The following is a 26,829-nucleotide window of genomic DNA, read 5'->3' on the forward strand; positions in this document are numbered from 1 at the left end:
TCCCGTTCACCGCAACTAGAGAAAGCCCGCGCACAGCAACAAAGACCCAACACAGCTATAAATAAATAAATAAATAAATAAATAAATAAATAATAAATAAATAAATTTATCTTTAAAAAGTACTAAAGGGCTTCCCTGGTGGCACAGTGGTTGAGAGTCCGCTTGCCTCCCACATGCCGCGGAGCGCCTGGGCCCGTGAGCCATGGCCGCTGAGCCTGCGTGTCCAGAGCCTGTGCTCCGCAACGGGAGAGGCCACAACAGTGAGAGGCCCGCATACTGCAAAAAAAACCCAAAACCAAAACAAAACAAAACAAAAAAACCCTGAAGTATTTAGGGATTAAGGTAATCACATTTGCAATTTACTTTCAAATGGTTCAAGGAAAAACATATATGGGAGGGAGTATGATGAAGGAAATACAGTAAAATGTTAAAGTGGAATTAATTAAAGAAGCTTCACCTAAAGCTGGAGTCAAGACAGGCCTGTAAAGGAAGTGCTCAGGCCCACCAGGCATCATCAATTACCCCAAACAGGAAAAAAATGACCCTCCACATCTCAGGCAGGAAGGTGTCTCTGCTTACTATCCAGCAGGAAGAAGACAACTCTCTTTCCCACAACAGCCCAGCCAATCAGAGACAGCAGCAGCCCATCAATGGGAAGCCTCCATACTCTGGATCCCCAACCCCTCCAACAGACTCTTTGGTTATCACAGCCCCTATAAAAGTAAGTTCCCTTTCTTATTCTCTGGATTTTCCTGTGATCTGTCACAGTTCGCATGTCCCGAGTTGCAATTCCTCTGGCTATTCTGAATAAACTCACTTTTGCTGGAAATTAACTGGCTATTATTAAAGTTGACATTAACAACTGAGCAATAGTTGGAAGAGGTAAATAGGGGTGCTTTTTACTCCTTTTATAACTTTCCTATAAGTTTGAAGTTAATGAAGAATTTCAAGTCAATCTAGTAAAATGGAATATCCCATATATGTATTACTAGAGTAACTGACGCCCTCAAACTATACCTAAAAACACTCCTAGATAAATTAAAAATTTTAATATAACAAGTTAATATATTTGTTTAAAAAATAAAAGCTTATGTTCAAACTCTCTAGAGGTAAAAATAATAAAGTAATTGGGGGAAAGTATCTGTAACATAAGATACAGAATTACTTATTGTGCTTAAGAAACATGTAAGGCAAGAAGAAAAATCATCCCAGCAACAAAGTTGGAAAGGGTATGAATGGCAATTCATACGTGAAAGAAGAAACAGAAATGACCTATAAATGTCTGGAAAGAATATTTTAGCTCAGTAATCTCCAAAGAAATACAAATGAAGTAAATCCACCAGAAAACTATTATAATTTACCTTCCAAAGCAGGAATTTTTACACAATAACAATAGTTATTCTGTGCTTATCACATGCCAATCTCCCAGTGCTTTCGTGTGGTATCTCAATCCTCCCAGTTCCGTGAGGCTGTACTATTGCCGCATGTGGCAGGGGGAACCTAGGCAGGGGGTGAAGTGACTGGACTAGGATCTCAAGCAGAGAAGGGGCAGGGGCATCCACCCAGTCAGGCCGACTCCAAGCCCCCATGGCTCTAGGGAAGAATAATGGTCCTGAACAAAGATTTAACAAGAGGATACTGGTTCAGGTTCAAATGGGGAGAAGCTGGAAAACAGCAATGAAAATTCAGAAATAACCATTACAACTCATGTTGGAGGAGAATGCCCAATGACAAGGGAAGGTATCAGCTGCTCTCAGGAACCTCACAGTAAACGGAGCCAGTTACGTGAAAGGTGCACCGTGGAGATCAAACAGTCAGAACGCCCTCTTCTCAGGGGTGAGGAAGGGCACCTGGCTTTCTTTCTGGTGCTTTTCTGTATCGTCCAAGTCTCCTTCAAAGAGCTTGCTTTACTTTTATTGTAATAATTCTTAAAAGAGAAGGTCAATACTGTGAGGGCATCTCTGAGGACAAGGCTGCCAGAGGAAAGGACCCCAGATCACACGCACAGCACATGGCCAAGGGACCAGCCTGGCCTGGGTGACAAAAGGAAGATTAGACAGAGTGCCCGCTTGTGCCCCCTTGTGGCTGCACCGCCTGCCGGAACAGACGGAAACCAGCAAAAACATGACTGGATACTCCTCCAATTTTTTTTGGAAATAAAGCAACATGCTCCTAAATAACTCAGGGGCCAGAAAACTCACAATAGAAATAGAAAATGCTTTTAACTGAATGATACATCAAAACTTACTTATAAACTTAAGTGTACATTTAAAAAGAAAGCCCTGGGCTTCCCTGATGGCGCAGTGGTTGAGAGTCCGCCTGCCGATGCAGGGGACACGGGTTCGTGCCCTGGTCCGGGAAGATCCCACATGCCGCAGAGCGGCTAGGCCCGTGAGCCATGGCCGCTGAGCCTGCGCGTCCGGAGCCTGTGCTCCGCAACGGGAGAGGCCACAGCAGTGAGAGGCCCACGTACCGCAAAAAAAAAAAAAAAAAGAAAGCCTGAAAATCATTTATCTAAGCATCCATTGAAGAGAGCTTTCTCCTCTGTGGGAGGATTTACTGCAACTTCTTATTTTTCAAACCGTGGTCGCAGACCATTGGTGAGTTATAATTAACATTTATTTAAATGGAAAATATACATATTATTTATACCTATATAGATAAAGGGACAGTATACATCTTTAATTTTAGCTATACCTTAGAGATAGATTTATTAATAGATTAACTTATGTCTGTATGTAAGCAATAGTTCCATACAGTACAAAATAGGATGCATGCATGCCATATACTGAAAAGAAGAAATACGTGTTCAGTTATTACAGTGCTGTCTCGGTTAGTTGTACGGTTCTATACACAAAGGTATGGGCATGATATACACTGCGTCTCTCACTAAGGAATGGCCCATCATGCTGGAAAACGGCCACTCTCACACGACGGCAAACTGAGCAACAGAAGCACCACGTGGCCAGCTGGACAGGCCAGCCCAACCACAGCCACCCTCTCTGCCCTGTACACACAGCGATGGCTCCTCAAGGCCAGGCTGCAACCTCTCTGATAGGCTCAGGCTTTGTTGCCTTGCCTTTTCAGATTGCAGCCAGGGAGCAATCTTATAACTACTTGCAAGCCTGGGAATTCTGGTGGCGTTTTCCCGTACAGTTATAGCTCAGCAATCAGTTTAGAGGTTGTTCTCCATCCTTCAAATCATTCTGCCTACTCAACGCAGAGCAACCCTCTTCAGCAGTGATGTGGGGATCCTGCAGCCCCTTCCTGTTCTATGCTTCCCAGTCTAGTAGAGCAACATTGGGATGAACCTGTAGACACCAGAGAATCTCATAATGTAATTTCCAGAAAGCATATATTTTATTTTAACTGTATTATGTAGAAAGAATTTATATTCATTTAATGTCGTTCATAGGCAATTATGCTATCCTCTAAGAGTGAATGTGTAATTATTCTGTAACAACTTCCTTGCATCATTTTTTCTCTAGGTAAGCTTTTGTAAGTTTTTGAAATTGAGAAAATAACATTTGAACTAATAAAGTTGAAAAATCAGCATTTTTTTAAAAAAGAGGCTTCTAAAAAAAAAATACAGACTGCTGTAGAAGTTCCCTTGCCAAAACTGATTCATAAAAGAGCTAAAGTTTGTTTGTTTACAAAACTACTAGAAAATACAGATAAAAGAAAATGACTATATATGAAAAGTTGGATGTGTGTTTTCAGGAGAAGGCATGAGGGGGACTTCCCTGGTGGCGCAGTGGATAAGACTCCACGCTCCCAATGCAGGGGGCCCGGGTTCGATCCCTGGTCAGGGAACTAGATCCCACATGCATGACGCAACTGGAAGTTTGCATGCCACAACTAAGGAGCTTGCCTGCCGCAACTAAGGACCCGGTGAGCTGCAACTAAGACCCAGTGCAACCAAATAAATAAATAAATATTAAAAAAAAAAAGAAGGTATGAGGAATAAGGATGCATTTTTGTTGAAAGGAAAAAAAGAAAGTAATTTTGTTCTAAGTAAAATGATTGTTCCAGAATAAGAAAGGAAAAAGGACAAAACCTGAATGGATATAAAAAGCTGTAGGTTTATAGAAAAGGAATCTGGAGAAAGGATTTTTATGTGTAGTCACATTGACTAAGACTGGAATGGATTTATACAAGTTTTTTAAAAAGGAAGAATTTTAATATCAAAATTACACTGGTTCTGGGCCTTCCCAGATGGCTCAGTGGTTAAGAATCTGCCTGCCAATGCAGAGGACACGGGTTCGAGCCCTGGTCCGGGAAGATTCCACATGCCACGGAGCATCTAAGCCCATGCGCCACAACTACTGAGCCCGTGTGCCACAACTACCAAGCCCGTGTGCCACAACTACCAAAGCCCGCACACCTAGAGCCCATGCTCCGCAACAAGAGAAGCCACCGCAATGAGAAGTCCGCGCACCGCTATGAAGAGTAGTCCCCCACCAACTCCTTGCAACTAGAAAAAGCCCACACGCAGCAACAAAGACCCAATGCAGCCAAATATAAATTTAAAAAAAAATTACACTGGTACGAAATTAGAATTTGCTTTTCTCTGTTAAAAGGACAGTTTTCTTAGATTATTGGTCTGCTCTTAATAAGAAAGGGTAAACACATGTTTTTCTTTACCTTTAATGTAATATGTCTAGAAAACTAAGATTCTATGATTTGTCTTTATCGGGTCTTTGATTACTTAAGAAAACTGAGTCTTCTCTATTAAAAGAGACAAGCTTTTTTACAACTATGTAACTTCTCGTATGTGTTAAATTTCATGGGAAGCATTTTCAAATAAGAAGTGATGCTGAACTTTTTTTAGGAAATATTTATGTGGAAATTATTAATAAATATTCCAGGACTTCCCTGGTGGCACAGTGGTTAAGAATCTGCCTGCCAATGCAGGGGACATGGGTTCGAGCCCTGGTCTGGGAAGATTCCACATGCCGCGGAGCAACTAAGCCCATGAGCCACAACTACTGAGCCCACGTGCAACAACTACTGAAGCCCACGCGCCTAGAGCCTGTGCTCCACAACAAGAGAAGCCACCACAATGAGAAGCCTGCACACTGCAATGAAGAGTAGCCCCTGCTCGCCGCAACTAGAGAAAGCCTGTGCACAGCAACAAAGACCCAACACAGCCATAAATAAATAAATAAATTTATTGAAAAATAAATAGATAAAATAAATATTCCAGAAATCATATGAAATTCCCAAAAATCTGGTATGCCCTGATATAATTCCAAGTCTTTTCATTTACAAATAGTTGTTGTTTGTCATTTGCAAACAGTTATTATTTTACTCTGATGCTTTTGCAAAAATGTTCCTGCAAAAGTGCTTCATCTTCAAAGAGATTCATGGAAAAGACCCTCACAAGTACTCTAGAATGTAGGCTTCTGATAACTACTCATTCTTTAGCGTTCTGTTTTCCAAAATTAAAGTACCCTTTTTCTCCTCTTTTAAGCAGTCTACAACTTACAGCAATTTAGTAAACATTTATCTTTTTCTCCCTACCTGGTCCCTCAAGAATTCTCAAACTCCTATTAAATATTCTTATTTTTCATAACAATACATATTTGCAAAAGTTAAGTAAGAATCTGTTCTTGTAACAGGACACAACTGGACAAGTCCTTGGCTTGGCCTCTTAGCCTAGAAAGACTTTAAAGATCCAATATGAGATTCCTCATGAAAAGTTCCAACGAAACAGACTTTAAAGAGCCTGTATGGTCAGTCGCTCTTCCTGCTGCACTTACATAAATAATCAGGCCAAGTTTATTGAAACCAGACTCGGTTACCTTTGATAGAAATGGAGGTGATTATAGAGAGAAAAATTATGTTTCAATAACACACCTTTATGTACATCAGATTCTAGTACCAATAATTGTCTTTTAAGTTTGTTTTCTAAGTGTAAACTGGACTGAATCCTGAATTCTTCTGATTTCCTCCAATATGTGGCTAGAACTCTCCAAACTAACATTTACAATTTTCTTCCACTCTTGATTTTTGAATCACTATGAAACTAAAACTGCCCTTTTCCCAAAGCCCTGCAAGCAAAAGCTGGACAACTTGATACGAACTTCAACAGCTCATGTGAGGACGATCCTCATGCCTGTTGCTGTGTGGCCACTCAGAAAGATCGCCAGAGACATTCACACTGAAAACCAGGAAAATCTGTCTAATTGCCACACTCGTCCTCACTGCATCTGAAGATGCTGAGAACCCAGCATCTAGAAATCGTCTCAACTAGCTGCTCTCCAAACTCAGAAACTGAATTTATAATTTGCTTGAATTATTTACCATTGTTTTTCTTTTGTTTCCATAGCAATGCCTCTCATTGAATTACCTGATTGCGCAGATCACATAGAGACCTAATTTATGTGCAAAGACATCTACGGTGCTGCCTCCTGAGGTAAACACCTAAGGTGCATCCTGTTCTGAGGAACACTGAGGACATGTGATTGCTGACAGCATGTGCGCCTCCGTAAACAACTTTTAAAGTTTCTGTAGACTGACTTAGAAAGGTAATACCCGAATCTGACTATAACCCATTTGATTTATTTAATTGATTAAATTTGGGCTCTGGGAAATTTTTCAATCTTGATTATTGTTCTTTTTATAGTCATCACATTAATTTCCCAACAGTTTTAAATGCCTACCGGTAGCCACTCACATACCAAATGGTATCCATCAGGATCAGACAACTGGATGAAATTTGCAATAACGACATGGATGATGAAGATGGTGACTACATGGCCCTCCAACCTGTCAATTCAACTAGTGAAAACAGCAAATATGTGACTCTTCAGCCTGACTACAACAACGGTGGAGAGAGAGAATGACACTACACTGGTTGGTGATACTCTCAGCCAGCTGAGACAATGACCAAAATGGGGAACCGTTAAAATCAAAAACAAACAGAGCCCAGCCTTGAAAATTCCCTGAGCAGACAAAACCAGTTTAATCATATAAACAAAGGCTAATTTAGCTTATTTTGCAAGACTAACTTGACCTGGGTCATTTCTTGTTTACACCTCTGGAAATCATAAAGAAAACTTGAACTGCTTCCCAAGGTTGATACGAGGTAATCACTGAAAATTCTAATATTGTAACCAATCACTGTGAAGAATAAACAGTTACTGCCTTCTCACAATATAAGCTCTTTATAACAATATATACCTGAGCCTCATTCAATGTTTTGGTTTGTGCACCCCTGGTTTGCAAACTGTCTTTGTGGTGTGTGCATGATAAATTTTTACTAATGATTCATTGGCTTTACTTTTAGCTATTTATGAACCTTTGACAAAATCCTAAATAAAATACTTATCAAACTGAATCCAGGGCTTCCCTGGTGGCGCACTGGTTGGGAGTCCGCCTGCCGATGCAAGGGACACGGGTTTGTGCCCCGGTCTGGGAAGATCCCACATGCCGCGGAGCGGCTGGGCCCGTGAGCCATGGCCACTGAACCTGCGCGTCCGGAGCCTGTGCTCCGCAACGGGAGAGGCCACAACAGTGAGAGGCCTGCGTACCGCAAAAAAAAAAAAAAAAACTGAATCCAACAATATATAAAAAGTAAAGCACATCATGACCAAGCTGAATCTATACCAGGTTTACCAAGAGCCATGAGACAACAGAATCATACAAGGATGAAGGAAAATCTACAAGAACTGCACAGAAGCCCCATAACACAGCAAGTCCACATCCGCATCCTCAAGAAATGGGAACCTCTGTGCCCCAAAACAAAAGTCTGAGATTGTTCACAGTAGGATGATTCATAATAACCCACTGAGAGGCCCTGAAGGATGTACAACAAGCACATGCATAAACAAAGCGTGGCATCTGCATTCGACAGTGGAGAGAGACAGACATGGGATTCCACGTTGGGATCACAGTGGGCAGAGGAGAACCAGGAGGGGAGCTTCTGGTAATGTGTTTGCCTGACGTGGTCACATGGGTGTGTCCACTTCATAATTAATCCAAGGGCTATATGTATGGTTTGTGGACTTCTCTAAACATGTGCCAGACTTCAACAGGAAAGGTTTATTTAAAAAACTACCATTATTTGGACACAGGTGGAGCTGGGGGCACAGGCATACCTCATTTTATTGTGCTTTGCTTTACTGCACTTCGCAGACACTGTGGTTTTTACGAACTGAAGGTTTCTGGCAACCCTGCATAGAGCAAGGCTATCAGTGCCATTGTTCCAACAGCATCTGCTCACTTCATGTCTCTATCACGTTTTGGTAATTCTCACAATATTTCAAACTTTTTCATTATTATTATACCTATTATGGTGATCTGTGATCAGTAATCTTTGATGTTACTATTACAAAAAGAATTTGACTTGCTGAAGGCTCAGATGATGGTTAATATTTTTTAGCAATAAAATATTTTTAATTTTAATTTAAGATACATACATCGTTTTCTTAGACATAATGCTATTGAACACTTAACAGACGACAATATAGTGTAAACGTAATTTTCATATGCCCTGGGAAATTCACATGACTCACATTACTGTGACATTTGCAGTGGCTGGAATTGAACCCACAGTAACTCCTAGGCACACCTTTATGTGTCTTCTTTCAATGTTATTAAGAAGATGCAAAAAATAACTCATTTTTGTGTTATAACTGTGCTACTCTGACCCCCAGTGCACACATTTGATATACTTCAGGGCCTACAGCAGGATTCAGGAGCATCTGAAACCCCTTCCATGTTTAAACGAGTTTTATTCCAGAGCCCCCTGTCTGAGATGGGCCCCCGGCCTGAGCGCCCCAAGTGAGCAAATGGCTTGCTCGCAGTGACATCAAGGTTGTCTGATTCCTTGGCCCCAAGCTGATGGTACCCATGCTGCGTGACTGAGCATCCCTGTGCCAAGGCCGCCCTTACCTGATCTCTCCGGCCCTGTGGTCTGGGAACTGCTTGTGGAAATGCTTCAGCGCCTGCATCACAGCCGAGGTGCACTCCACATATGTGTAGTCAATCATGATGTCCCCTGGGAAAGAAAAGGAAGGCTTGAGAAATGTGAACTTTACCTCAACTGCCCAATTTGGTAATTCAGGCCAAATCATGACACAGGAGAACGCCATAACGTGCAGAGCCTGTACAACACATCATGAGCCTGCCCATTCTCCAAAGGAAAGGAGGAAGCGTCACCAGTGACCAGCCTGGTGACATGGCCACCAGGTGGGAGGGAGGCACCTACACAGGTGACCTGGAGGCCCATCTGTGCTGCAGGACAGCCAGGCCAGTGGGAGGGTAACAGAGAAGCGCACACAGCAGAGCTGCACCCCACCCTGAGAAGGCCTCCACAGGAGCACATTTGCCAGTTATAGGAGCCCGACAAATGCAGACCCGGAAGGAGGGTACAGGGGCGCACACAGATGTAGCAGGAGGACACAGGCGAGCGGGTCCCCACTGTCACCTCCCTGTGAGGAGTTGTGGGCTCCGTGAGGAGCACTCAGGAGACAGGCCGGCCTCCACGGAAGACAGAGCAGGAGCCGGCCCAGGCTTGGGCCAGAGAGCCAGTGTGAATCCCACCCACCTCCGAGAGGCTGACTGCAGCCTTTATATCCACAACCAGGGTCTCCACACCCTGGGAAGTCGAGAAGAAGCACGGAACACTCTGGTGCCTGGGGGCCCCTTAGAGCATCCGCCCGCATCTGCCAGAACATTTGTTGGCACTGCCCCCCGCCAGGGGAAAGAGCTCCAGGCTCTGGCGGGAGATCCAGCCTCAGGCACGCGGGGCCCCTGAGTCTGTGGCCATGTAACTGGCCGACCACTCACCGAAGATCTCTGAGGGGTTCAGAAGCTCCAGAATGTGTCCCCCACGCTTGGTCTCGTAGGTGGCAAACCCTCCATCGGGGTTTCTCATGCTCAGCAACTAAAACCAGAGGGAACATCCTGAGAATTCGCCCATGCGCTGAGCACGTGCAAGGGCCCACAGGCTGTGGCACAGCTTTCTAGAAACACCCCTAGGCTAGGAACCAAGGAGCAGGGATGGGAAACAGGGAGCCGGTTTTCATGTTAAACCAGGACCCTCAGGCGCCCAGAACAGTGGGCTGCAACCTTTATCAACCAGGTACTCCGGGACCACCCGGGACTGCTCCCCGGCACGTGCATGCTTACCACTTACAAAGCACACGTGCGCCACCAACCTATGTGATCTCCATCGTAAAAATCGGACAAAACTTGGGTGTGCTAAGCGGGTCTGTGGTGGGGTGGCCAAGACTCCACGTGCACAGCGCCCTCAGCTGTGCGACCAGAGTCCCACACCCGGCAGCCTCACCACGGCGACAGCATCGAAGAGCCGCTCTCGTGGGACGTGCTTGGTGACAAAGGGACACTTTTCCTGCAGGAGAAGGAGGGACTTCAAGGCCTCAGCTGTGCAGTCGGCAACAATCCAGCCACAGTCCAGTGTGCTGAAGGAGAAGCCGCCCTGGAAAGTGTGGGGCTGTAAGGGTGGAGGCCAAGCCCACACCTGGCCACCCCAGGCCGTGGCGCCTCGCACGCCTGCACAGAGCCGAGGCCCATCCACACAGCGGAGGTACAGCCCCAGCCCCAAGCCACACACACGTGGACGGCCTCCAACGTCCAGCACAAGGACTGCAGCCTCTGCCCGTCACCACCTACAGGCTCTACTGTGGGACGGGCACAAGCAACCCGCTGTGAGAACGCAGCCACGGCCATGTCCACGCCCCCACGCGCTGCGAGAACTGCCCTCCCCACTCCTCCCCTCATCACTGCCATTCATGTTCTGACAGCTTATTTAATGTCTGCATGCGCTACTGAATGCACACAGTGTGTGACATGGCGGGGTGAAGCCCACAGAGCTCTACTGCACTTATGCACAACTCTGCAGTCAGGAATATCTTGGGTACATCAGTGGAACCCCGCACTGTGCCTCTATCAGAACAGGAAGCCGAGGAGAGAGCCCTCCTCGAGGGCACGGCCGGCTAACCGGGGCAGGCGGGCTTGGCCGCGGTACCTTGCTCATCTGGCGGTAGTACTTCTGGTAGTCAGGGAGGTTGTCTGGGACCTGGTGAGCATCCGAGGGGCAGGAGGGAACACGTCACCACCACAGCACGTGACCCCGCGCAGGGACGGGCCCGCACAGCAGGACACGCAGGGACCCAGTGCCGCCGCCCTCTCAGCCACCAGTGCCAGTGGGAACCCTCCAGGCAGCGCCCACATGGCCCACTAACCCCACCCACAATCAGGGCACGCCCCGGGTTGGAGGGGCACCCCGCCTGTGCGAGGCACGGACCAGGCCTGGTCTCACCTGCGAGACCCGGAGATACTCATGAGCCTTCTGCAGGCAGGACGAAAACTCTGGCCTGTGTTGTGCACCCGCCTGGGAAAGAGGAGGGGGTGAGCCGCCAGCCAGCACACGCCTGCGCGTGGCTGGTCCCTAGACGACCCTGGTGATACCCGGCCACCACTGGGAACCGGGAGCAAACCCACCCAAGTCTCGGGGCGCTCGGGTTTCTGCCGCCAGGTCAGAAAGACATGGTGGAGCGACGGCAGAAGAGATGGTCCACACCCCCTGGCCCCAGCCCCAACCTGTGCCCACAGGGCCCCTGCCCACCTAAGGCAGGCCCCCACGTGGCCCAGACTCCTCCCCAAATCCTGCCAACCTCATTCCCACCAGCATAAAAACACGCTCCTGTTTCTCTCTAGTACGTGCTCAAAAGTATCCCTAGTGAGCAATCTGAGCACTGAGAACAGCCTGGAGCCCACGCCCCCTTACAGAAGACCCCACCACCTCGTCACCCTGGGAACAGCCCTCACAGGGCTCCTTGCCCATGAAGACTTCAAGCCAGCCCCACACCTAGAGCTGCCAGGCAAGACCACTGTCTCGGAGCCCAGGTAAGCAAAGGGTCAGGGCCGGCAGGTGCCGTGTCCGGCTGGATGCAGGGATGGACACACAGGAAGGGCAGGTGGGGGCTGGAGAATGAGGGACTGAGCCACATACCTCCAGCAGAGCCTGGATGGCGAACGCGGTGTCCCAGATCTGCGAGCCATTGGTACCCTGTGCAGAGAGGACAGCATTACAGCAGCCACCGCCCACCCCCACCCCAACTTTCCAGGTCCGATGGGTGCCTAGAGGGCCAAGGAAGGGTGCAGGGGCATCCACCAGCTCCTACAGAGAGGTAGGAGTCCAGCAGACTCCTCACCCCGGGCTCTGGGCTCCGTACCCCTAAAGCCCACGAGGCCCTCAGAGGGGCTGGTCCTGCAAGGAGCCGTGGGTCAGGCGGCCCCACCTGCCTTCACCAGGCCACCAGCCAGGACAGGGCTCCTCAGAGCACTTCCAGGATTTGGATGACCACCGCCATGGCCTCCACTGCTTGCCCACTGGCACGGAGCCCAGACCAATCGGTGGCACTAAGGGACACGAGACACTGCAGCCTGGTGGGACAATGTGTGGGAAGAACACACACAGCGGCTGGCCAAAAAGACTTGAACCGGATCAAGCCTCAGGGCCGAACTGCCAGTTTGCAGAAACTCTGGGGTGCAGAGCAGGCAGAAGGCAGACTTGCCAGGGACAAACGACCCGGGAGAGAAGGGCACCAGGAGATTGTAGGACAAAGGCGACAGCAAGGATCAGCCTCCCGGGCTGGATCCTGACACCACTGAACACACAGCAAAACCCCACCGGGGGCTGCCGTGAACTCAGCGGGGATGGCACGGCAGTTTTGTCAGGACCAGAAGCCCTCGTAACCTCCAGGGCTGGAGGTGTCAAAGGGGGTGGGGAGCCACATGAGAGCTCGTCACCCCCCCCCCACTTCACGTGTTTCAGGAATCTTTTCACACAAGACTGGCAGCGTGGGGGCCAGGGAGCTGGAAGTGGGGCTCAAGTGCGCCGGGCAAGGGCACCTGGCGGGGGTGGTCTGCACTGGGCGGGGCTGGGCCCACGTGCACTCGTCCCAAAGGGCCCAGAGGTCAGTGTGACCCAAGGACATTGCTGGAGGCACCACATTTGCACACTGAGTGACAGGAGACAAAAGCCCTACAGCTTCCGGCTCGCTGACCCCAGGGCCCCTGCAGCCGGGACAGAACCAGGTCAGCCCAGGCTGCCCAGTGACCCAGGAGCCCCACCCCCAGGGACACGCACAGGACGTAAGCTGGGGAAACAGCATCTACGACATCCAGACACTGGAAACCAGCAAATGGTACAAAACAGAGGTGCGGTGTACGCGGAGAGGGGCCACAGGGAGTGTGTCTCAGGACTCTGAAGGGGGTACCTCTGGGATGCTCAGCTCAGGGGGCAGCAGAAGGCACGGGTTCTGCTCTGACCGCATCCTGCTGCTGTCCTGACCCCGCTAACCAGACCCAGCATGCGAGCTGTGAGATCAGCTGTCCAGCAGCAGTTGGGCTGGCGTCTGAGAACCACCGTGGCCCTTGTCCCCCCGCCCCGAGCTGCAGCTCTGAATGACTTTGGTATACAGACTGCTCCCGTGGTGTGGCTGCAGGCCCTCAGCTCTCCCACCACCCCCCAGCATCCCTGCCAGACAGCACACACCCAGGAGGTGCCCGGCGGTGCCCCTCAGATGCGGGACAAGGGGGACCTGCAGCCACTGGCCACACGCTGACAGAACATGTCGGGAGGAGTGAGTTGGGATCTTAACAAACCCAAAAGGCAGGAACGGTTGCGAGGAAGCAGCAGCTGCGGCCCTACAGCCCTTACCTGCACCTTCATGCCGTCGAGGCCCAGCCTGCGAGGAGAAGAGTCCAGGTCAGGGACCAAGGGCAGAGCCGGAAGTCAGGGGCCCAGAGCCCGTGTCCCAAGAGCAGTGCGCCCACGCAGCAGGGGACACATGAGGACAGCTCCCACCCCCCCACCCAGCTGTGTGGAGGGCCCACCAGGGGAATAGGCCTCCCTCAAACACAGAATTCCCTGCATGGGACACGCTGGCCTTCAGGCTCTCAGCCACGCCCTCCCCGAGGGCCACGCCCTCCCAGCCACACTCACCAGAGGTAATCGGGAATCCTGGACAAGTGCTCCTGGAAGGCAGAGGAGGCCGGCCCTTCCCTGTGCCAGCACGCAAGCATGTTGATGGTCTTCGAGATCTGGAGGAGACAGCCCTGTCACGGTTCTGCTCCACACCCGCCGGGGTTCCCGGGCTGGAGGGCCGCAGTCCTACCCCACCGAGGCCCCAGCACGGCCTTGCTGCAGGCCAGGCCTTCTGTTCCAACCGCTTTCCCAATCACTCACTGCTACCAGGCTGCAGCCCTGCCCTGGGAAAGGTGGGAATGGGCCAAGGCACGTGTGCCAAGGAGGGAGGGGGACGGCAGCAGGGAAAAGACAGGGTGACCCGTAGAGGTGACGGGAGCCCAGCCAGCTAGTGAGCAGAACCGCCACGAGGGTGACGGGCAAGGCGGGGACCCCTGAGTGGGCACATGGGTGTGGTGTGTCCTGAGCTGCCTGAGATAACTCAGGGGACGGAGGATAGGGCTGAGGGCCACGGGACAGACGGAGCGACTCGGAGGCGAGACCAGCGGCGCAGGGCCTGACTGCTCAGAGCAGGTGTTCTAGAGGCCCAGCTCTCCCACCCCGGGACCTCCTAGGCCAAGGTCCGATTACAGCGCATTTCTAACTTGCTTTATGCAGCGTTAGGTCAGAGCCCACACAGAATTCCCTGGCGCTGAAAGGGAAACAACTGGCCCCTCGGTGGGGCGGTGGCAGTGGACGTCCCCCGGGTACCACCTGGCCTCGAAAACATCTGGGAGGAGGGTCACGCGTGGGGCTTGTGGACACTGCGCCCACTGGGCTCACACAGAGAAGCCGTGGGCTGACCCAGCACGGCGGCCACGGTCACGGCCGCCCAAGGCTCGCTGCAGCGCTGCCTCCTGCACCCAGTGCCCTAAGGCTGCAGGCCAGCCTCCCAACCCTGCACTGGCCGCCCGGGCTCACAGCCCCACGGGGCAGAGCAGAGTCAGGAGCCCAGAGGCTCCAAGAAGCCAGTCTCGAGCCACCAGCCTCAACAGGAATCAGGAGTGGAACGCAAGCACCCTGGTCCTGCAAACCCCATAGGAGAAAGGCAAATGGTGGGTTATTAGGGTTGGGGAAGGGGAGAGGACCAGGGGAGGAAAAGCAGCCCACCCCACCGGCCAGAAAGACCTAAGGAGGCGGCCTCAAGAAGCAGTGCTCCAGATACACCAGGTGGTGGGACGGGAGGGCGGGCCAAGCACAGGGGTCCTGGGGGATCAGAGGCCCACGTCCCACGTAAAGGTGTGGCAGCCTCCAGTGGGAGACCTCACCTCCAGGGAGACCCCCACTCGCAGCTCCACAGACACAGGCCTCTGGGCAACCCGCCTTCAGTCCTCGCCCACCCCAGGCCCAGACACCCAGTGGGCGAGGGGCACTGACCGGGCCGATGCTGAGGTACTTGGTGAAGCGGTCGTCGGCTGCGATGTGCTCATACAGCTTCTGGATGGCCCGCTGCCGCAGGCTGGCGCTGTGGTGCCGCTCGTACAGGTTGAGGATCGCTGCGAGGGAGGGGGGGCGTCAACAGGCACCAGACACGGAGAGGAGTCCCGGCCCCAGCACAGACCCCCCAGGGCGGTCGGCCCACGGCGGCCCATCTCTGGGCCCCCCCTTGCCACCCCCTCGCCCCCTCTCCTTGCCTGCTGGTGCAGCCCCCTCCCTGGCATCCTGGTGCTGCCCTGCGGCCCCTGCAGCCGTGCGGAGCGTGCTGCCTCCCAGTGCCGACAGGGCGGGGCCCAGCTCCCACCCCAGGGCCCATCTGCAGGACCAGTGAGGGAACGAACGAATGAATGAGGGGGAACGGGGCCGCCTGCGCACACAGCACCTGCCAGGCTCCAAGGGGAGGCCACTCGGCTCTGAGCAGCCAGGAGGACCCACGGGAGACGGGTTTGGACTGGCCTCGTGGGGTCCCGCCCCTTCTCTCCCACTGAGGAGGAACCACCGGCCCCTGAAGGCCCTGGGCTCCAAATCCTCTGTCCAGGAGCCTGAGCCCCAGGTGGGTCTGCTGGACACGAGATGTGCACGGCCAGTCCCCTTGTGCCCACAGGACCCCAATGCCAGGACTCATCATAGGGCCGTGTCCCTCCGCGTTCCCTGTCGCTTTAGGTGTCGACTGACCCCCGGGGGGCCCAGCCAGCCCCTGGGGGCACCCACCATACACCACGTGGAGGAGCCAGCTGTGCGGCGTGTACAGCTCATCGGGGGCCACGCTGTCCCTGTGCGCTGGCCAGTCGATGCGGCCGTAGTCCTCCACGTAGAGCTCCTGAGGGCGGCAGTGCCTCAGCCCCAGACCTGCCCGTACCCTCCGCTGCCTGCCCTCCCGAGGGCAGGCCCCAATGAGCACCCTGCTCCCCAAGCCCCATGTCAGGGCTGCTTCCCGGGGACACACTGGGGCCTGGCCTCTGCTCACAGGTGCCCTGCAGCCCATCCCACTGCACAAGCCCCCAGGCAGTCATTTAGGGACAGGAGGTGGAGGCTCCACTCTGTCGGGCTCTCAGCTCCGTGGGGACCCCTGAGAGCGGGCGTACGTGGTCAGGCTCACCTGGCGGAGGCTCTGGACCAGCGGGTCCTCCTCGGCGCTCAGCCGGGTGCCGTAGCAGTAGGCCATGGGCAGGTACACCTGCCGGCAGTGGCACCAGATGGTGGAGGGATGTGCGGGCATCCAGTCAGGAAACAGCCTGGCAGGACAGCGTGTCAGCAGGGCCCCCCCAACACTGCAGCCCGGGGCCCTTTCAAGCCTGAACACGGAGTGGACGGCTGTCTCCGGCCCAAGTGGGCACAGCCGTGCTCCTGAGGGGCTCAGCCCACAGAAGCCGACAACTTCTCCTGGCTCACCAGGCGCCTCCTAAAGCCAGAAGACTTGGCTCCTAAACGGTGAGGACTGCCTGTGGGTTCCCAGTTGTGACAAACGTGCCACAGTAACAAAAACGTTAATCACGGAGATACTGAGTGAGGGGTCTACAGAAACGCTCTGGACTATCTTTGCAACTTTTCTGGAAATTGAAAACTATTCCAAAATAAAAAGTTCACCTAAAACCCTTCAGGACTGCCACAGCTTCTCAAGGCCTGTGTCTTTGATCGTTACCTCTGCTGTGCTTCACCCAGATATGCAGCCTGACGTGAGCACAGCTCTGCCAGCCTCCCAGGTAGGGGCGCACCTGGGCTGTTTTCTCAACCCGTCCCTTTCGCCTCCGTCCTCGAGTGAGAGGGGAGGCCACGTGGAGGCGAGCCCGCCTCCCCTGCTCCCAGGCGTAAGGGTTGGGCGGGTGTCCTCAGCCCCACCACCCCTGGCCTCACTCTCTTGAGGGCTCCTCCACTCACCTTAAAGGGCGTTTGCTACATTTTGGGTAACATTTCCAGCATTCCTGCAGCTGAAGCGGTTCAGGGTCTCTGGTCCTTTATCCTGCACACCTGCCCTTTACACTCTAACCTATGCCCTCCAAAACAACTTCCGCCAAGACTAGCAGTGCCCCAGTTACCGAGAGGCCCGGCAACCACGGCCTGGGCCCTGCAGTGCGGGGATGCAGCCAACGCAGTCCCCCACACCCGCCTCTGACACCACACCCCTCCCAGCGCCTGCTCCGTGCCTTGCTCTGCGGCTCCTTACACACCGGGTGGGTCCGAGGTCCAGCCGGCAGGCCCACTGGTGAGGAACAGTGGAATGGCCCCAGACCACTTCCCGCCCCTTCCAGAGTGGCCAGCCTTGGGCAGGGCTGCCCCGGTGGAGGCTGGGCCGTCGGCCCTTTCATCAGGCCCCTGCTGTCATCTCCTGATCAGCCCCTTCGCCTCGCACCTCTCCTCTACCGAAGTCCCCTAGCGCAAGGGCCCCCCAACCTCCCTGACAGCTCCCTGCTCCAGGGACCTCACCTCCTGAAGGTGATATTGGGGTACTTATATGTATATGAATGTATTCGGAACACATGTCCAGAGATTTCATTAGTTATTCACAAAATGTTTAAAATCTCTGGCTTATAAGTATCACACAATATGGAATTAATGTCGATTTTGCTGAGTTTTTAAGCAATATTGTAGCTCTGTTGAAAGAAAATTCTTATCTTTTAAAAACACACACTGAAGAGTTTGCAGGGGAAACAGAATGTCTGTGATCAACTTTAACATTCACTAGCAAAAAAGACAAGGGGGACAGTCAGCACGGCACACCCAGCACTGGGCTGGGGAGGGCTGCATGGGCTGTCACCTCCTTTCCTTTATTTCTATAGATGCTCAAAATGTCCATAACAAGACACAGTCACAGGCATCTATGCAACAAAGGCAGTGCATCACGCCCCACACCAGAGGTTCTGTAACCAGCCAGGCAGGACCCCACCCACCTGCCACACGGCCCAACGCCACGGCATCTCCCTCCCTCCTGCCCAAGCGGGAACCCTCTCCTATCGTCTGTAGGACTCAGCCAAGCAGGGGCTCTGCCAGGAGCCTAACGCCACCCCACTCCACTGAACGGACAGCCCCTCATCTGACTAACAGGCAGCAAGTGACCCAGGGCGGCGTCACTCTACTCGCTAAGAGAGTGGTGACTGTAGATGGGGAAGCGTACCACATTTCTGGGAACAGAGTGTTGAGGCCTTCCCAGCTGTACACGTTCAGGACAGCCAACCAGAACTTCCCCCAGGAGGGGATGAACACAGCGCCACCTGTGGGGAGAGAACAGGCCCCATCACCTGCCTCTGACTGTGAACATGAGACCCTCAGGAGTCGGGTCCCCTTCAAAAGGCAGGCCTGCTAAGGGTCCTCCCCCTGTCGTAAGAAGCAGGCTCCAGAACCACTCGGGACCACCCAACGCCAGGGCTGCTTGATGGAACCAACGTCTTCCCCAGAACAAGCCTGTCTGGCCCCTGCCCCCGGGGAAGGAGCAGCTGGGAAGGTGAGAGGCCCAGGCGCACATGGCAGCCCCTATCCACACGGGCCTGGAGGTGATGAGGGAGTTAACTGTGCATGCTCGGCCTTCTCCCTCCTGAGTCCATCTGGCTGTCCCGCGCTGCACTGTCCCCACGCAGCAGACGGATCTGGACTGTGGCTGTGGGGATGCTTGTGGCCCCATGTTGGAGCCACCCCCAGCAGCACTGGTCCCAAGCACAGAAAAACCATCCTGGACACGATTCACAAGGAGGCCTCACCCCAAACCCAGGTGTGCAGAAGGCAAAGAAGCCACAAAGCTACTAGGGAAGCGTGGCCTGAAGACATTCCTTCCCAGACAAGGAACCAGAAATCCGCCTTGGGATCTCACACTAGTGAGCCCAGAAGCTGACGATGGATTTGTTACAAGAGCAACACACGTGTGAAGAATGCAGGCTCGTGAGAAAGCGCGGCAGGAGGCATCACCCGACGTGGCAGGTCAGGAAGTGACACGCAAGGTGCCAGGCGAAGCATGAGAAGCCCCCGAGGCAGCGGGGCTGGGTGGCAGGTGGGACATCCCAGGAGAACACAGTGGCACATGCGGAGCCCTGAAGCAGGAAGGGGCTTCGAGGTGCTGACGGGAAGCCCCTGGGTGTGAGCACAGAGCAGGGAGGGCGAGCAGACTGAGGAACGTCCGTGAGGGGAGGGCAGGCGGGCGAGACGCACCGGGCTCTGCAGAAGAGCAGTGAATATTCTCGGAGGAGCAGGAGAAGAAGGGCCTCCCCGGGGCGAGGGGAGGGGAGTCACCCCGGGAGCCCCACAGGACACACAGGAGAGCGAGGGTGGAGGGTGCAGGCAGAGCCCCACCAGCTGCCACCACTCTCGTGCGGCCAGGCTGCCCCCTGGGAAGGAGCACTCCCACAAGCAACGCACGAGCGTGTTGTTCGTGAGTCCTTGCCCATTTGCGAAACAAACAGAATTATATGGTGACCTTTATTTGTGTTTTAAAAATTTACTGGCAAGGTTAGACAGTTTCCTCCCGTTCTGCTTTGACACCTGCCTGGCTCGCGTGTTTTGCTGCATGTGAAGTGCAGGTGCACCTTTCTATTTCCCATTTTCGAGCACTCATTATGCTGAGGTAACGTGAACTCCTTATTACGTAGCACGTGCTATGCGGGGTGTACCTTTCTTGTGAAGAATATTCCGGGCTCGCACCAGGTCAGGATCGTCAGGCCCCACGCCCAGAATTCTCAAAGCCACATAGTTGAGCGCAGTCCCAAACACCGTGGACTTATCCTCAATGTGCCTACAGAAGCAGGGGACAGGTGAGAAAATGACGTCTTCCGTCACTTGTAAGAAATTAAGCAACGCTTCCGTTAAGTTTCCTCAGCAAATCAAGAATGACGTAACAACACGAGAAACATCCAGAACAGCCATTCTCCAGTAGGAGCTCCTGCACCTCCTTGACAACTGAACAGTTCCAAAACTGCCCTCAAGTGACTTTCCTGGCGGTCCAGTGGTTAAGACTCCGTTCTCCCAATGCAGGGGGCGCAAGTTCGATCCCTAGTGGGGGAACTAAGATCCCGCATGCTGCAGAGCACAGCAAAGCTTCCTCCCTCCAGGACCTGCCCGTCCCTGTCCATTTACTTCCCATGCCTAAATCAACATGACCCCAGGCAGTGGCCCATCAATAGACCCTGCATCACTACGGCCCACAGAGCAAGCTCCAGAGGCAGCATGCCAGGGCAGGCGAAGGCACTGGTGAGACCTCAAGTCTGTCCCAGGACCCAGATGGCAAAGAGCTGGGATCTGAAGCTCGAGATGCCCACGACCCCATCCAGGAGGCAAGCAGAGCTGAGCTGTCCTCCTAGGATTCTGTAAGGAAGGCTGGTGGTGTGGAGTTAGCCAGCCCAGGAGGGGCCCACATCCTGCTTGCAGGACAAGAAGCACCAGGGCTCCACAGCCAGGTGGGCAGGCAGTTGACCACCTTGGGACAGGGCCCTGCTCCCAGAGTGAGCGACACCACAGAAAGGCAGGCTGAAACATGGGGAGAACTGCCCAGCCTGCCTCTCCCTGCTGCCATCCCAGGGTCAAGGACAATTTTCTTCTGCCTTAGCGATGACAGCAAATGGTTTTCACTGTGCTATATGGGGGTCGGGAGCCTCTCAATCAGTCATGAAACTCACTACAACACAAGCTGCAAAACCGAGGCCCGGAAAGTGCACAGGCCCATTCTGAGAGCCCCAGCGAAACCCGGACCCAGCCTGCCCGTAGCCTCCAGCCCATTTCCCTTGTGACAGGCTCTCCCCGCCCACCCGGGGCCAGAGCTACAGTCACCCCACCCCTTGATAGGTGCATCTCCCACGTAAGAACAGGTGTGCACGTGCACGTGGACACATGCAGTGACGCAGGGTTGGGCAGACTCACAGGCCCCAGCCGCCATCAGGAAGCTGCACAGACCGCAGGTACCGTGTAATCTCTTCTCTGTATCCAGCCGGCAGAGGAATGTGCGCCACGTAGCACGTGATCAGGAGGCCTGTGCGGCAGAAAAGATGCTCCTCAGCAGGCACTCAGCACTGCTAAGCCCAGGCCCCGTTCCTCCTGAGAACCCCAGGTAACAGGCAGCCGTCTGCTAGGGTCTCCTTCCTGTGGAAACAAGCCTGGGAAGGCTACTGTTCCCGGCCCCGTCAGGGCCTTCAGAACTGGGGCCCCAGGAGCAGCAGCAACAGCACACGTGCCACGTGTCACGTGGGGTGTGCAGAGTCCCCCCAGCCACTCCAAGGTCCCACACTACTGACATGCCTACTGGGAGAGAAACACTAAACGGATCATCCCTGGATGGGGCAGTTTACTCGCTTACATTTACATTTTCCTGTTTTATTAATTTTAATAGCACACATCACTTTGCAAGATGGACAACAATAAATGTCACCCACAAAGAACCTTCTGTTCCCAGCCTAGCCCTCCTGAGCATGGTGTTCACAGGCTACCCCCCCGCCCCTCCACCCCACCCCTGGCCTAGGCTCCATCAGCCACGTGCCCACGGCACCGAGCACGCGGGGTCTCAGGCAGGCCCCGGCAGCAATGTGTCACGGAACGGATGCCCAACTATGGCCAGAGGCGTGAGAAGCCCCAGTAGACACAGCCACACAGACACACTCTGGAAAGGCAGATAGATATGGACACAGCACAGAGGTTCACAGAAAAAAGCCCAAGTCCCTTCATAACAGGTATGATGCTGTCAAGACAGGGAAGCACACAAGCAGGAAGCAGAGCCGGTCTTCCCCATTTTACAGGCGAAGAAACTGAGGCACAGCCCCTAAGTGGTGGGGCTGGGGCTGGAGCCCAGGAGGTCCAACCCCAGAGTCAGTGATCACCACAGTGATGCTCAATGCCACACGGCCACACACAGCCATGACATCCATGAGCATCCGCCAAATTAAAGCAGAAAAACACAGGTCAAACTTCAGCCAGCCATGGAAGAACCCTGAGACGGCACCCCCAAACAGGCCAGTGTCCACCTGAGAAAGATGGTCTGTCCAGAGTCCAGAGGGAGAGAGGAAAGCCCCAACCTACAGCCTGCAGACAGCAGGTGGGGCATGCCGCAGGCTGAGCCCAGAGCTACAGCAGCAAAAGCACAAACCAATGCAGTGTCCCCGTGACCAGTCACCCTCTGAGTGCCTGGTGCCATGCACATGTGACCAAACCCGATTCCCGTCATCCCCACATCACAGATGAGTCAGCCAAGGCATGGTGAAGTCCTGTCACCTTGCCCAGGGTCAGAGCAAGCCAGGGCAGTCGCTGCTTCCCCATGAAGATCCCTGGGAAAAGGCTCCACAGGCTCCAGGTCAGACCAAGGGAAGAAAGCCCAGAGACTTGCCCCCAAGGCCCAGGCCCCTAGGTCCCTGGTCAGGAAGATACGAAGCTGTACAGTCCAGGAGGCAGCCGGGCTTGGAGTCACAGCAGAGGTGGGAGCTTGAGGGACTCCCAGTGCTACTCCCACGAAAGGAAAAGGTCCTTCTGCATAAACTCAGGGAAGTTTCCGGATTGCAAAGCTGAGCATGTCTTTAGAGAAACAGTCCCAGGACGCAAAACAGACGTGTCTAGCCAAACCAGTTCAGTACCCAAGGGCTCCAACTGCAGTCCTCCTACAACTCACCAACCTGCACCTACAGGTCCCATCTGAGCTCTCCTGGCCAACGATTCAGGTGAGTTCACACACACAAGCTGCCTACACAGGACTTAAAAGATTCCTGCCCACCTCTGCACCTTGGCATAGGCTAGGCCCTCCACTGCTGCCCCTGCTCTGCACCGGGACTCAAGAGCCTCCCCTGGCCCCCAAAGCACCCCCTGCTTCCTTTTTCAGCACGCTAGCTAGCTGAGCCTTCACTCCCATCTCCTGGCAACGACAGCAGGACAACTCAGGCACAGGGCAACCTCCCCAGCCCTCTTCTATGCGAGCTCCCGGTTTTTCACCTGTTCACGCAGTCACACCTTAGACGTTCACCGAAGGCCTGAACCAGATCAAGCCAAGACGCCAAGGATGTCCCAGGGTGGCCTCGCCCACAGGCCACAACAGCACCTTCCTACCTGGCAGGAGGAAGAGCGGGCCACCGTAATCACCCGCCCAGTGCCCATCCTCAGCCTGCAGTGCAGCGTAGAACGTCATCCCGTTGAGAGCCCCCTCACGGGCTGTGTGGGCTTTCGGCAAGTCCTTAAAGTAACTCCTCTGCAAAGAAGAAAAAGGAGTTGAGAGCTAAGTGGTCTGAAGCTGGGCCAGAGAAGCCCTTGGCACTTGGAGACCAAGTCAAAGGAACAAACCTGAATTGCTTTGAAAGCTTCAGCTGTTTCAATCAAAGGCCTAAAACTCTGATGACGGTACTGCCAATCTTAGCAAATGAATGGCTCCACATTCTCATGGTTCTGCGTTCCAACACATTTGCAAATGTCTTCACAACTTCTCCAAGACATCTTGAATCAAGCAGGTGCCCAAGTGTGTGGGGCGGGGCACTGATGCCCACCCAGACCTGGAACTCAGGCCTCCCTCGGGCAGGGGCCGTGGGATGGCACAGTGACAGGGAGACCCCATTTCTACGTCATACTCTCTAACTAACTGAATTTCTCTTATGAAATTCACTAGATCAGAAACTTCTTCTTCTGAACAAAAACGAAGTTAGAGCAGTTTCTTACACACAGCTTAGTGACAAAGGGATTGAAGCACAGGGGCCCATTCACTTCATGCTCTATCTTTACCTCGATTAACTCTGGTAGGAAACAGCTTTGGCGACACGAGACACAGGTGCACAGTACACATCCCTTCTGTTTTACCAGAGAAGAAAATGCCCTTCACATGGAGCTGCTTAAAGCTCCCCACTGGCTGCTGGCGCCCACTGCTGAGAAGGGAGGCAGGCGGGGGTCTGGTGGCGTCCCAGACACTGCACGTGGCGAGCAGAATCAACACTTACGGTGTCCAGGCCCAGTAAGTGAGCTTCCAGGCCAGACTGCCCTCGGCCAGGGTCTTCCTCTCCTTGGAAGTATGTCCACGTCTGCCTCCCCCTCTCATTGCTGAGTCGCCAGCGGCTGAGGTCGGTGGCAGGCTCTGTCTTATACGGTCCCCCTCTTCGGCGCAGACACCTGGAAGCGATCATGCTCCAGTGACCTGCTCGCCAGGTCAGAGGCCAGAGGCGCAACGACCTTCCCGTTTCACCCCAACGACCTGCGAGCAGACCACTGTTTCCCTTACCTTGCAAAATAAAAACCCTCTTGGCGCGCTTCTGCACCGAAACACCGCGCCATTATTTCTCCGGGAGAGCAGACACATGCCCCAGGGACGGCCGCCCACGTCCCGCTCCCCAGCCCGACCGCCTGCCCCACCCGGCTCTCCCCGGCCCGGGCCCAGAGGTCCCCGGGCGACATCGCCGAAGGAGAGCGTGCCCCTCACCGCCCCTCACCGGCCCCAGGGCCGGTGCCGCACGTCTCCACAGACCGCGGGCGGGGCCGGACGGCGCAGCAGCCTCGCTGGAAGCCCCCGACCCAGTGAGACCCCTCCGCTGCGCCCCCGATCGCGCCCTCCCTTCTCGAGGGGCGCGGGGACTCACGTGCCCTCCGTCATGACCGCCGCGCGCTCCCGGTTCCCCTCAGCCTGCGCCCGCACCCGGACCAGCCACCAGCCCGCAAAGGCCTTCGCCTCTGCAGACCGGAGAAGGCGATGGGAAGATGCCCGCGCAGCCAATCAGAGCGCGGTGAGGGTGGGTCCGGGGCGCGGCCAGCTAGCTCAGTGGTGGAGCGCGAAGGTCTGAGCGGTGGGGGCGGGGCCGGGGAACATTGAACGAAGCGGGGTCGGGGGGCGGGGCGTTGAGCGGGCGGGACTGGGTGGGTAGGCGGGGCTTGGTGAGTGGGCGAGGCCGGGAGGGACGCGACTGCCAGTCACGCGTGCCGCCGGAGTCTGTCAGCCTCGGAGCGACTTGTGGGGCGAAGCGCCAGGACGAGGCCACCAGGGGACGCCTGAGACTGAATGACACTTGGGGAGGGTCCCACCCGAGGCCGGAAGGCAGGAGGTCTGGGGAGCGCCTAGTGCCCTTGAGGAAGAGCCAGAGGCCAGAGGCTGTAGGTGAGTGAGTGAGGGGAGACATGGCCGCGAGGTCCCGCGGAGGGCGCGACGCGCGGGAGAAAGGCTTTCGGGGGACGAGGGGCGCTGGCAGGCACCTGAGAGGAACTGACAGGAGAGAGCTGATGGGAGGGCAACTGACAGGAGGGGAGATGACACCAGAGAGGAGGTGGCAGGAGAGGAGAGACGGCAGGAGGGGAGAGGGCAGGAGAGGGGCTGACAGGAGGGGCAGGGCAGGCTGGGGCTGACAGGTGAGGGGCAGTGCCTCTTCAGGCGGGCTGAAGGCTTCGCTGTGGGGCTTTCGAGGTAGCGGTGCCAAGCCCTGGGAGGGAGCCGCCCTGGGAGAGCTTGTGCCACTCAGAGAGAGCCCTGCAGTTTTGCGGTCCCGGCGAAGTAAGTGTGGAAGGCCTGGACTGTAAAGGGAAGCAAGAGAAAGATGGAGAACGTGCTGAAAGGACTGGGGGTAGGTGGGTTGAGGATAAAGTGGTCGCAGGGTGTGCAGCAGGGGCCAGGGGCTCCGCGGAGTTGGAGGAAACTGTGCAGACACTGAGGTCCCAAAGGTGGCTCTGCAGGAACTCACGCACAGCCCCACCATTTCTTCATCTTCCCCACAGAAGCCCTGACATCAGGTCACAGCTTCCCCGGTTAGGTGAGTGTTTCTGTGCCCATCCCTTGAGTCCTATCCCCATGCCATGAACCCCAGCAAGCCAGGGGGCAAGGGGGGATTTGCAGAGGAAAGCACACATACACCTTCCCCTAGTGGAATATCAGGCTGTTAGATGGTCAGTAAAGGACACTGGCCTCTTCCTATCCCAGTTCAGAAACCAATGAAGAAGACGCAGCAATAAGAGGTTTGGAAATCAAAATACCAGCCTTGCTACAGAGAAGAAACTAGTTTGGAAGACATGGCTTAGACTGACGATCAAGACGGCTAGCTACTTCCACCTCTAAATCAGACACATATACCTCCCAGCCTCTGGCCCAGGGGGACAACTGCAGCTTCCACAGAGCTGTCCCACCAAGCACCATGCAGCCAGGTGCCAACGAGAAGATGGGTGCCTGTCAGCCTACTGACCCCAGAAGGTGTACCCAGAGGAGCCTGAGCACGCTCAACCCCGTCTGTTCTCCTCAATTCACCAATTCACACTTCCCTGGGAGAGGGAAAAAGGCTGGAAGTTCTTCTCCAGGGACGTCCCTCCAATGTGGAAACACAAAGCATGGGAATAAGGGCTCCAGCCTACATGGACATCCCAAACTCTGACTCTGGTCAAGCTAAGGGAGGAAATAGGTTTCGCTTGGAGCAGAATTTGAGTTTTGATATTTTACTGGACTGGACTTTTTATGAGCAAAACAATAATCCTCTTTTTACAAT

The 26,829-nt window shown here is 54.1% G+C and overlaps 1 protein-coding gene across 3 annotated transcripts in view; it reads right to left on the reverse strand.

Annotated features, from left to right (window-relative positions):
* The window catches only part of LSS (lanosterol synthase), a 40,237-nt gene extending 15,189 nt beyond the window's left edge, over positions 1-25,048 (reverse strand). For 2 of the 3 annotated variants that reach the window (XM_082624971.1, XM_082624970.1), the window contains exons 1-17: positions 24,949-25,048; positions 24,316-24,484; positions 23,441-23,579; positions 21,278-21,386; positions 20,035-20,156; positions 18,552-18,648; positions 16,539-16,674; positions 16,151-16,259; positions 15,380-15,498; positions 13,982-14,079; positions 13,697-13,724; positions 11,984-12,040; positions 11,291-11,362; positions 10,997-11,047; positions 10,298-10,447; positions 9,796-9,892; positions 8,899-9,004 (exon numbers count right to left, since the gene is read on the reverse strand). In XM_082624971.1, coding sequence (XP_082481097.1) covers positions 8,899-9,004; positions 9,796-9,892; positions 10,298-10,447; positions 10,997-11,047; positions 11,291-11,362; positions 11,984-12,040; positions 13,697-13,724; positions 13,982-14,079; positions 15,380-15,498; positions 16,151-16,259; positions 16,539-16,674; positions 18,552-18,648; positions 20,035-20,156; positions 21,278-21,386; positions 23,441-23,579; positions 24,316-24,484; positions 24,949-24,962 — 1,673 coding nt within the window. In that variant the 5' untranslated portion in view covers positions 24,963-25,048. Of the gene's footprint in view, positions 1-8,898; positions 9,005-9,795; positions 9,893-10,297; positions 10,448-10,996; positions 11,048-11,290; positions 11,363-11,983; positions 12,041-13,696; positions 13,725-13,981; positions 14,080-15,379; positions 15,499-16,150; positions 16,260-16,538; positions 16,675-18,551; positions 18,649-20,034; positions 20,157-21,277; positions 21,387-23,440; positions 23,580-23,671; positions 23,822-24,315; positions 24,485-24,948 lie in introns of those variants that run through there. The other variant, XM_082624972.1, reaches the window with a different exon arrangement.
* Positions 25,049-26,829: the final 1,781 nt, after the last annotated feature.

Source organism: Mesoplodon mirus (genome assembly GCF_964341445.2).
Source record: "Mesoplodon mirus genome assembly, chromosome: 6".
NCBI classification, from domain to species: Eukaryota; Metazoa; Chordata; class Mammalia; order Artiodactyla; family Ziphiidae; genus Mesoplodon; species Mesoplodon mirus.